This window comes from Rissa tridactyla, chromosome Z (assembly GCF_028500815.1).
Source record: "Rissa tridactyla isolate bRisTri1 chromosome Z, bRisTri1.patW.cur.20221130, whole genome shotgun sequence".
Lineage (NCBI taxonomy): Eukaryota > Metazoa > Chordata > Aves > Charadriiformes > Laridae > Rissa > Rissa tridactyla.
The window spans coordinates 53,094,724-53,106,890 of NC_071497.1; the positions used below are offsets into that span (position 1 = coordinate 53,094,724).

The window sequence follows — 12,167 nt, forward strand, 5'->3', positions numbered from 1 at the left end:
TAGAGATAGTACTTTTTAGGTTCTAGTTAAAGTGAGAGGTCTTATCTGATACAGCACTCGCATGCATACTGTATCCAATCTGTACCAGAGGTGGCTGAATTTGACTCATGGTCCTTGGAAAATGGATGGTGCTATTTCAGGATTAATTCAAACATATAATCTCTGATGATAATTTACTACTTCAGTCTGCCTGTCTTCAGGTGGCGTGCAAAATGCATCTCTTTTTTTTTACATGCTGTATATTCGTAGAGTATTAGGATCAGTTCAGTAAAGCATCATTACTTTTTTACACTGAATACACTAAACCAGTATAATTTGCTAATTATGGTGTTGAATTTTCTATTTTTGTATTGTGTCATTATGTAGTTCAAAGATGATTTGCCTTAGAGAGAAAATGTACCGTGAACAGTTGCTGATTTCTTTCTTCCTGTCCAGTATCACTGATAAAATCTGGCTAAATGCATATACACAGATCTGCTATTGTTGAAAATAAGTGAGAAATGAAACTATGTAACTTAATTTATTGTTAGTTAGATTTTCTACACTTTCTTCTGCAGGTTGGGGACAGGATTGTTAGCATCTGTGGAACATCTACTGAAGGCATGACACACTCCCAAGCTGTTAGTCTCTTAAAAAATGCTTCAGGCACTATTGAGTTGCAGGTAAAAAAATCTTCAGTGACATTTGGAATATTTTCTGAATAATATTTTGCCAGCTGCTACAATGAATTATTTAGTGTCAGCATTCTCATTTTACTGGTTTACAAACTCTGTTCCTAGGTTGTAGCTGGAGGAGAAGTGAGTGTCATAACTGGTCAACAACAGGATCCACCTACGTCCAATCTTTCATTTGCGGGACTAACTTCAACCAGCATTTTTCAGGATGATTTAGGGTCAGTGACTATAGACATACAACCTCTGTAGCCTGTTATTTTAGGTGGAACTCAACCCAAAAAACGTACAAATTCTAGCAAATAATGGATCAATTGTTTGGCTTAATCATGATATACATGGGCATACCACATTTGGTGTACATGGGACCTTTAGGCTGTAGGTCTTCTGCATTTTTCATTATGTGATTTGCTGTGCTGCTTTACTTTGCCCCTCTGTAGAGTTATGATGTGATTTGATTTCTTCTCTGTAAATACAGCTTCCTTTGTTTCACTGAGCCTTGGTAGTTGGAATTAATAGATACACCCAAAACACTTTTTCTCAGACTTAAATGGCAAGCCCCTTTCCACAGTGGTACTTGCATTTCCATGTTGTGCTTCCTAGCTTGGGGCTATCAGGAGCATTGAACTGTTCTGGTGTACAAGGTATACTGCTTCTGGTATGCTGCAAGGTACAGCTGTGTCAACAAGCTTTGCCTCAAACTCTGTTATAAACCCGAGGCATTTTTCTTCTAGAAACAGGAAAAGAGAGAATGCAGATTCTTTAGCCACATAGATCTACTTCGAAAGACAGAACTTCAGAATTTCTTATAGTCAAAGTATATTTGGGGAAATGTTCCTGTATGGTCTGTATAAATAGTCTATCACAATCATATATTAGAGGAGGCGATACATAATTAAACCTTGCAACGTCAACTATTGGGGCTAGTTTTAGACGTTTTTTAGGAGTTGTAATGGGCTACAAGTTTTTTAAAGTAAGTGTTTATGTGTTGTGGTAATTGGAGGTACTGGTATTACATCTCCACTTCACTTAGCACGCACTGGTAGTGCGTCATTGCAGGTGTAACTATGCCTCCAGCTGTGCAGAAGAGGTGTTTGGAATAGCTACTTTCAAGTAACAGCGAGCGCATTAGACAGTTAACAATGTTTTACATGAAGTACAATAGCCAGTTCATGATAATAAAAGCATTTGCGGTTTTAGTGGAAAGGGAAATGTATTGCTTAGCTTGAAAGGAAAAATGCTTTTTGTTGAATATTCTGCATGTTAAATCATAAGTTCAGACGACATCTCAATACTCGCTCTCTTTTTCTTAGACCTCCTCAGTACAAAACCATTACTCTGGATAGAGGACCAGACGGCCTAGGCTTTAGTATTGTGGGTGGTTATGGCAGTCCCCACGGTGACTTACCCATTTATGTGAAGACAGTGTTTGCGAAGGTAAGTGTAAATTTGTTCAGTCAATCCATTTATTAGTTATTTCACAGTGGCTGCTGTCTTAAATAATGGCCTGAGTTTGAAGCCAAAGGATTGTTATGGTTTCTCTCAGCTTTTCTTCCTTAGTGCAAGTGCTTGTCAGAATGTGCTCGCAGCATTTGAAGGCTGTAGTCAGAGGAAGATTCAGAATTTCCAAATGCATGTGATTCTGCATATGGCAGAGTCTTCCTTAAATCTCAAAACTGAAATTGTGCCCATACTTAGAAAAACAGCTCCCCTGCCTTATGTTTAGAGTGTATTTTCTTCAGTTAATAGAAGGGACTGTTTTATTTATTTTGACTGAGAGTCTGAAAGGTAGACCAAGATAAAATAATTGAACTCAGTCTGGACCTTTGGAGAAGTTCAGGTACTGACCTGGATTTGATAGTTTGGACTGTCCTAGGAAACAGCCCTGAGTCGGAGAAAACTGGAATTAAGAATCCCAAACTTTTATGGTAAATCAGAGTACAGAGCTGGATATTGATTACTGATTTTCTTATACCAGCTGCTGAAAACATCTTCAGGTCTTGAAAATTTTACTGCTATGATAGTAGAGTTTAAATGTTATCATAGCTGGACGAAAAAGGTTAAGGGAATATAAAATTCCTGTAGATCTGATTTCTAGATGTTGTGAAACTTAAGACAAGGCAGAGCATACTGCAGTACTAGCAGGCTATACTACAATTGACTGTGTTTGAATCATTGAAAATCAAAACAGTTTTAAGGGGGTTTTGTGCACTGAATCCATCTTACTCAGACCATAAGGACAGTGTGGCAGGCAGAAAAAGAAATGCATGAGTCTGCAATTACGTGTTGTATCGTTTCAGGGTGCAGCAGCAGAAGATGGACGCCTGAAGCGGGGGGATCAAATCATTGCTGTGAACGGGCAGAGTTTAGAAGGGGTGACCCATGAGGAAGCGGTTGCTATTCTGAAAAGGACAAAAGGAACAGTCACTTTGACTGTTTTGTCGTGAACTGTCTGCCCAAAGGGGCAGGGTCAGTAAAACTATATTATTTACATTCCGCATAGCAAAGAGAATGGAAATGTTTATATAGCCTTCTTGCTCTTCCAGCTTCACAGGGCTGTGTTACAACAACACTGAAGAAAAATAGCATTTAACCATATTTTTGTACACAATAGAAGTATTTCTCTTACTGTCAAACCACTGGGATTATGTTATGTCAATGATGGAAACATGGGGATATTTTTCATATTAGTATTATAATGAATGCTTGTATGCCACTAAAAGAAAAAAAAAAAGGAATGTTTGCATTAATAACCACACAACAAAACTAGAATGTTTTGCTTAGAGGCTTTGGATATTTGAAATATGTTGGAAAAATGATAAAGTCACCAGTCAACAAGGGGTGGCATGGGCAGCAGTAGTCAGAAAAGAGAAATAAGATTATTGGAGAAAGTAAGTATTAACAAAATATGGAATTTGGGGAAAAGGAAAAGTATGTAATGTGGAGGCAGATGATTAATGGACTTAGATGGTTATTTGTATTAATTTCACCATTCACAAGTAGAAGGAGCAGGGTAGGTGACTTGGGTGGATTTTTTTCTTGTCTGTTCATGTGTTTAAATTTCCTAAGTCATGGTATATCAAAAAAAAAAAAAAAATCTGTGGTTTAGTTTGGCTTAGGTTTGGGGGGGGGGGGTTTGAGGCAGGCAAAATAAACACGTATGTGTTTATTTTTAAAGGAGAGGGCTTGTGCTCAGGGATGAAAAATCCATTTGCTAGTGGAAACTACTCTGGTGAGTGAAAGCACCCAGCAACTGCAGTATGAGAAGAACTATACTTTTCTTTTATAATAGTAGTGTTTTCTAGCATTTATGAGTGTGAAAGCAACCTTCCCAATATGAAATGTATGTAAGTGAAGGTTGTCCTCTTACAACATGCAAGATTAACTTCAGGCTCTGCAGACATTTCTGTGAGACACTTGAATCAGAGCCATAAACAAACCACTCAGGGCAGGTTTACTTTCCTGCAGACAGAGACTTGTGGATATTGGTTAAGCCAAGGTGGAAGAAGTTGATGTTATGGTGTTGCTGCCATTATCGGTAGCAGCAAAGATAGAGTCCTCCTTGGACGAAGGAAGCCTAAAACCAGGAGTAAAGGGCTGAAAATTCCTCCCAGTGAAGGTGAGTAATAAAAGACAGCAGTGCAGGGGTTTCTGCATGAGCATTAAGCAGAAGAGGAGACTTGAGGGCTGCAAATATTGTTTGGGGATTATTAATTTTAGAGGCAGAAATAGAAGACGGTGTCTAGTAAGTACAGTGCAACCATGGAGCTATTCTTTGGGTAGCAGTGTGGTCAATAAATTTATCAACATTCTCAGTTTCCTAAGTAGGATCCTCACTAAAACTTTATCCAAAAACTGCACTCACTGAAACCCTTAGCGGATTGTAGCCTGCCTTTGCCTCTGCTCCTTCAAACTGGCTCTTAGGAATCTGGCAGATAAAGCACACTTTGCCAATGGTTCACCTTTCTGCAGAAAAATTTTTCCAAGTCTTTTGAGGGAAAAAGACACCTAGCTAATAAGCATGCTAATTAGCAGCAAGACCCTTTGTGTTAATTAGCAAAAAAAAATTGTATCAAAAGGCCACCCTGTCAGTTTTTATTTAAGAGGAATGTGAACTGAAAATACAGGCAATGGTAAGGCCATTATTAGGGGAAGATACAAAAGACTAGCATTTGTTTTAGTGGAACACAAAAACAGTATTAGGAATGTCTGTGAAATAGTATTAACAAATTGATAGCTATGTCTAAGTGAATTAACTAAAAAAAAGCTACCCTCTGTCTCTTTAACTGTTCTAGAAGTTACACTGTGATATGCTTAGATGAAAGGAAACAGATGGTACTGTTACTGGATGCTGTTGTTATTGAATTGCTCTTCTATACTTATGCCTTGGTTAGAGTGAGAAATGCCTACATTAGAGTATGTAAAGTCACTTTAAATAGTATCTATATTTGTAACAGAAGTAGTGTACAGATACTTTGTTACTGCTGTTGTGTCTAAATGGAGGATTTAAGTGAATAAATTCCAAACTGTCACAACGAAGAAATGAAGTTGCAGGTGTGTTTCTGGTTCCTTTACAATATCATGCTTGTTCTGTTGTGAAAGAGTAATTCAAAACAATTTAAATTAATTTAAAAAAAAAAAAAAGTCATTACGCTTTATATGAACCTTAAAGCATCTGCTAAAAATGGCTTTATTTGGATTCTAAGATTTTATCTTTGCTTGCAAACTCTTAGCAAATCCATGAGACCAGGTGCCAAAACTATGACAAGCAGAGGGGAAAAAAAGGATTTTGCAGACTTCAAAAGGCAATGGCAGGGCACATCCCATTTCTAAGGAAGAAGAAATTATATTAGGAATAGCAGTAATGATGTCATAGATGGGATGGGTCACTTCTGCATCAGCGGAGGACTCTGCAAAAAGTTATTCTTGGTGTCTGTTTCACCTATGAACAAACTTTTTCCTAAGTGGGTGTTTCTATGTGAGTATGCTTGACCCCACAGGGCAGATGACTGGTAACCTACTGTTCAGTTGGTTATATTGCTCATGTGGAATTCATGGATTTTGCTTGGTTAATTAAATGTTAATGTCACTATACTGTCTTTTGGGGGTTTTTTTGTTGTCTTTTTCCTCCCAGAGAAGTTATATATGGTTTTGTATTTCTATATGTGGTTTTATATTTCTGTATTTTTATTTTTTATAGGCAGTATAATTTTCAAATGCTTGTGAATGGGAAAACTATTTCTAAAGCAGAACAAGAAGAATTTATTTCAACGCCTCAAAAAATGGCAGCACAGCACTTTGTCATGACTTTCTCCATGGTGCGTAGGGACATGGTTTAATGGTGGGCTTGGCAGTGATAGGTTAATGGTTGGACTTGATGATCTTAAACGTCCTTTCCAGCCTAAATGATTCTGTGTGGGAATTAATATGAAGCTGCCTTGCTTTTTGAAACAGATGGCATTAACCGTTGTTCAGTCTGTTAAAAAAGCATTCCTTCAGGCATGGGACTTGCCATGAGGGATCAAAACAGTCAGCCATGGAGCCTGGGACTTTGCGTTTAGCTGTGGCTCACACTGACGCTTCAGAACACAGGATCTGCCTGTAGGGCCACACCGGGAAAGCTGTTGTATGACCACTGTTTAGCAGCTGCCGTGCACTGGACCATGGGCTGTAATAAACTTTGCAGGCTTAGCATGTTTGGTTTTCTTTATCACTTGGCATTCAACGCAACTTTCATATCACAGGGGTTAGTCCTGTAAGGTGTACTGTGCTTCCAGTTCTACCAAGTCCTCCATTTTTTAACCAAAAGTGTTTTTTCCATGTGACTGTGTTAACTATGGGACTTGACAGGGTTGGAGTTGAAAGGCCTAGCATCTTAAAGACTCCAGCCGTTTGTCTGTTCAGATACCCAGTCCTTTCTTCTAACTCTGCTTACTTCTCACCTGTTCAGTGCTAGTGATCTTAGAGTGGCATTAATGAAAGAGATTGTCACTTTTTGTAAGCACGGGTCTGAACAAAGGACAGCTGTCTCCTGGGAATGCACACATTTCATTTCTTGGCAGTGAACAGGTATCATTGGCATGGCTTCTTTCCTTTTAGTTGCTCTGCCGGATTTTATTTCTGGGTTAGCTTTATGGAAGCAACGGTATTGGTAATTCTCAGTTGGGAGAGTGGGTGGAATTTAGTAGCCGTTGAGAATCCCCTTCCCTTCAACCTATCCAGCCTTTTTTTAAAATTAAAAAAAGAAGCTGTATGTTCTGTAGACGTAGGCATGGATGTGCCTAAAGAAAAAAAAAAAAAACTAGAGAAGAAAAAACTCATCTGTGTTCTGAAGTGGCAAAAAGATGTTTTGTTTTATTGACAGACTTGCAAGTAGTGTGGAGGAACTTGGTACTTTTAATAGTGTTTTGCAGAGAATGCCTCATCTCAAAGTGAGAGTGACATTGGGAAGAGGCTGGTAGTGGTTTTCCACACACACCTTTTTCTTGCTTTTTAAAAGTAAATGCTTTGAAGCATCTAAAATATTCATGTGCAGGGAGAAATTCTGTCTTAGGCACCACTTGAAACTACTAAGAATAGATGAAAATTTTCACTTCCTTTACAAATGCAATTAAAACTGTGAACACTATTGTCATTAGCATATTCAGCACCTGCAGGGTATATACAGCTGTTTTTATTTCTTTCTGAATTGGAGTTCATGCATCTTCCTCAATAGCTGTGTATATCTTGGTTTTAATGCATTTTAGTTCATAGCCACTATTGCAGGGTTATGTGTTAGCTTGTGAAGTTGTGCCACCGATACTTGGGAAAATCTAACAGTGTCAGATTAGACAGATCCATTTCAAACACTTGAGAACAGTATAGCTACTAATGGAAGATGATACCTAAGGAGATGCACAATCGAAACTTATTGCCATATGTTTTCATTCTGCTGTGGTAAAGTCTTCCACGATGTTATTGAACTTTTTACTCACAGTGAAAATGGTCACATGAAATGGACAGAAAAAAATAGGTGTTACTTCTTGTATTTCAGCAGAAAGGAGAATAATTTCTGGTAAACTACTAATCCTGAAAGCTATGTACGTCTCAGTTGAGGATAACAGAATTATCCAAACTGGATTATGAATTTGTAACTCAAGATTGTTTGTTAAGTTGCAGCAGCAAATTGTTTTTAGAAAGTGAACTAAGTAGGCTTTCACATAGTTTTTTCTCGTCAAGCTACGTTTTGGTCAGTCCATTTTTTTTTCATATTCAGATAGGTTTTTAAAATATATAAGTTTTAAAAATTATTATTACATAAGGGGGATGTTTGAATCACAGACAGTAAATCTTATCTGTGTTCTTAGCTGAGAGTGCTACATTGGGTATTTTAAGTGCTTAAGTAAGATGTCCAGTTTACCTGAAGGTAGACAAGTGAAAGGTTTTTGTCTAAGATGGGAAGCTTTGAATTTCTCAGCATTTGTTACTGTTTTCTGATATTTCAGCCTTTGGCAGTTTATTAGTTAACAGTACACTTTGTTAACTGTAGTTCAGTTTGGTTAAGAGTACACTTTGACTGAGCAAGGTAGGCATTATAACTAAAAGGGACTGAATGTTCTTTGTGAGTATTTCTATGGAATGTGGGATACCTGTTTGAGACTCTCAGCATTGGTCAACAACAGTGTGTCACAGTCTGGTGTGTTTCCATAGTGGGGTTTTTTTTGCGACTCACTGTTCATAGTTACTCCATCAAGAGTGCACGATACCAGGACTGGGAGGACTGAGACCACAGGGCACATTTTCAGGATGCTTTATCGGGTTTCCACTACTGCACACCAGACGGGTATAAGGGAGCCTGAGTTTCATGTTGAGCACCTCACACGTGCACTTAGACTGAAGCACATTAAAGGTCTTTGCAGGCTGTAACTTTCAAGTACCTTCTCATCACAGGGAAGCCATAGCCACTGTGTCCAACACTTCAAAGTTTCACATTATTGGGGATTTTACAAAAAGCATTGGGAGCAGCATCTTGTGTACTTAATAGGAAATTAGTTATTCTCTTTTTTGGGAGAGTCTGTGTCTGAAACTGTCAAAGACATACACATTCTGTTTTGCCTTGAAAAAATTTATTCATTACTCGGTGTTAAATGGGAATATGTCTGATGGGAGTAGAAAGGTCAGTGTTGCAGATGACTTACAATAATATCAATATGATCCTAACGTTTAAAGCAGCATATGTTCACTGGAATTCCTGTTTGTAACAGGAACCGCTGAGGACAGATGATAATAAAGACTGTCATATGGGGAAAGCATTAACCTTTGTTACTGTCACCAAGACCAGAAGATGGTTAGAAGTGATAGTGTTCATATATGTGTCATGCCTTTTTACTAAGTCCACACCAACTTTTTTTCCCAGATTTTATACTTTTTTACAAGTGTAAAGTTCCTGCAAAGAGCTAGTAGGGTGTATTCTTCTGATGTGCTTGGAATTAAAAAAATGACTTGGTCATTGTTTCAGACACGTCATTTTTCTTGGTTTCAATGAATATATACAAATACAGGTAGTGAAGGAAAATGTCACTCTTAATGTTAGAATTCTCTTGGGGAATCCAGGCAACTCCAAACCTAATGTCTGGGCTGGAGGCTTCATTTTTGGTAGCTGGGGATTTAAATAGGACAAGTGACATGTTTAATGTAGTAAATTAGTTTTGTTTCATGATGATCTTAAATGCTGGATAATACCAGCTGCATCTGCAGATTCTTCTTTTTGCATACGCCTATATGGTCACCGCTTGAATTTCCATGTCCTGGAAAAGTCCCTGTAAAGTGAAGGCTTAGGCTCCACCATTTCCCTTGCAAATCATGTTTTAGTGGAAAAGAAAGTCCAGCAGCATTTTGGAAGAACAACTGTAGGTTTCTGTTTGTATGAGAAGTTCTAAGTTTTAGGTCCCAGGCGGACAAAAACTCTGATGCTGTTCCTCATGGACTTGCTGTTTGACAGATGTGGTGGTCAGGAACCCAGCCATCGGCGTAGCAGGCTCCAGGGTTGCTCCCTGATGGGATTGATGCGTGCTCAGCTCTCCTCGGTGGGCATGCAGGTGTGTACCACAAATCCGACAAACTTGCAGCCCTAAAAGTCAGGGGGCTGTTGGTTGGTTGGTTGATTTTGGGGTGTTTTTTTTTAAGATCTAGCCTTGAGTGTCTTGGCTTTAATTTAAAGATTATGCAGAGAACCTGCATTTGTTCTACCTTTATCTTCAATTCTATCATATACTTCCCTTTCTAAGCATATACATAAGGAGAAGTAATCCACTAAAATGTATTGTTAATGCAGAATCAGGTTGTTCTAACCAAATATGTGGTTAATTACTTCAGAAAAATGTTTGCGGTCACAGTCTCACAGTGATGCTTAAAACCCCTTTCATAACGCTGAACCACAGCAGTGATTGCCTTTGTGTTAAATTTTGTGTCTAACAGAGCCTTTGCGTAAAGTATTAGTCTGTCCTGGCCAGGGAAGTGAATTGCTTGAGACAAGGTGGGAACCTCCTGAGCTGAGCTTAATTTCCTATTATGACTAAGCACACTGTCTTTTCTATCTGTGCCTTACCTCCTCAGGGGCTCCTTGGCTTTTTTTTGTGTCAAGTGGTAGCTGATCATCAGAATTCTGTGTATATAGTCCCTTTCCCTCTGGAAAAAGGCCATTACTTTTTCTATTGTAGTCACTAGAGATGGAAGAAAAAAATGTAATTGGACCTTTGTCTTTGAGTGCAGACTTACGGAATATTAGCATTTAGTAGAAATAACTCATTAACAGTTTACTGTTTGCTGTCATATGGCATCCACCTCTTTCCGCCCTAAGTCAGAGACTCTTCAAAGCTATTTATTTTGCCAGCAGCCAAGTGATTCCTGTCTGCGCTTCCCCTGCTCCCATTTCTTTTGATTTGCATGTGTGTTGGGGGAAGGTGTTATGTGTGAGGGGAGGATGTCAAAGGCTTTGTGTGTGCACACACACGTGTGTGTATATATATATATATGCATATATATCTGTAGTTTGGGGAATAGTACTGTGTAAGTGCTAATTATTAGCCTGTAGATATTTCCTTCCGGGCATGATTTTTCATTTTCATGGAAGAAATTAAAATAGGCACTCAAACCTTTTTTTTATCCTTAGGTCTCAAAGGATTCTAAAAAAGGGATTAAATATTTGATGTATTTTAATGTCAGGAAAAACTGCAGCAGAGAGATTATCTGTTTCTTCTCCATTAGATTGTGATTATTGTGATTATCGTGATTCCCGATGAGCATTTTTCTAATGTGAGTGTACATACTTTCTATTAGCTTGGTATTTTTTAGAATGGACTACAGTACAGTTTGTGCTTTCAGGGCAATGAAATCCTATTTAAAGTTTGGGTCTGGGATACCGATGCAGTGTTTGTGGGGCTAAGGGCACTTCATGAAGTGCAAAAACACTCCAGGCTTCCTCACTGCTAAAACATTTTTATTTGGGCCCTTTAGTCAAAGATCCCACGTTCATAGGACTCTTCCTTTTATATATCGGAACTGCACTCAATTTTACGGAGTTGATAGTTTGAACTCGTATACCTGTGTATATTATTGACACTCAGACTTCAGCTTAAACTTTAAATCTGTTGGCCAAGCTAGCAAACCTCTTTGACCAAGCCCAAAAGTGTCAACCCTGAATTAGATTGGTTTCCTTCTCAATGTCAAGGAGAAGATGAACCAAGAAAAAGTCTCGGGGCAACAAGCAGCAAGGAGACAAAGTATTTGCTGGCGCCTGGCAGCCTGTGTGCTTTTCTCTGTAATGAAGGGTGGCTGGAACTGCCCTAGTCTGAATTTACAGCTCAAGAGTGAGAACAGGAGAGGGGAAGTGCTTACCCATTTAGGCACAAATAGGCCTGGAGGTGGCCACCAGCAATCAAGATAATGCTGCCTGCATGAGCGTTTCTTTGGTATTTCAAGAACAATAAAACGTGTTTATGCATTCAGTTGCTGTTTTCAGCTTGGACACTTAACATGGGACCTTGAGGGTGCTGAAGCTTTGTGGGAGAGGCTGTTGGTGGTACCCAGCCCCTTACACACACACACCTTGAAGTCAGACCAGCCATGAAAAGGGACCTAGATTTGTCCATAGATGCTTTTTGTGTAGCTGCATTTCTACGCATTAATCATTTTCAGTACTAGCCACTAGATAGCACTAGAGAATCAAGGTAAATCTCAAACAGCGTGGGTTGCAAAGATTTAAACGAACCCGAGCACTCCAAAACTAACAACCACTGGAGTCTGGTTGGTGTTCAGCTCTGATCGGCAGCCTAATGGAAATTGTTCAATCAGGAGGAAGTTATTTCAACTTCTGGTGTATTTAAAATGTCTACACTGATGAATTCCCAAGCAAAATAACTCATAGAAGTAGCACGAACAGTTACCCTACTCCAACCCTCTTTTTATTACTTTTGATCTTTATCGAAGGCCACAAGCTTCAACAACATGTACATTAAA

At 38.8% G+C, this 12,167-nt stretch overlaps 1 protein-coding gene across 14 annotated transcripts in view; it reads left to right on the forward strand.

Moving 5' to 3' along the window:
• Window positions 1-5,214, forward strand: part of MPDZ (multiple PDZ domain crumbs cell polarity complex component) — a 98,669-nt gene extending 93,455 nt beyond the window's left edge. For all 14 annotated transcript variants that reach the window (XM_054185575.1, XM_054185574.1, XM_054185581.1 and 11 more), the window contains 4 exons: window positions 558-662; window positions 780-892; window positions 1,985-2,108; window positions 2,972-5,214. In XM_054185575.1, the coding sequence (XP_054041550.1) occupies window positions 558-662; window positions 780-892; window positions 1,985-2,108; window positions 2,972-3,118 (489 nt within the window). In that variant the 3' untranslated portion in view covers window positions 3,119-5,214. The remainder of the gene's footprint in view (window positions 1-557; window positions 663-779; window positions 893-1,984; window positions 2,109-2,971) is intronic.
• Window positions 5,215-12,167: the final 6,953 nt, after the last annotated feature.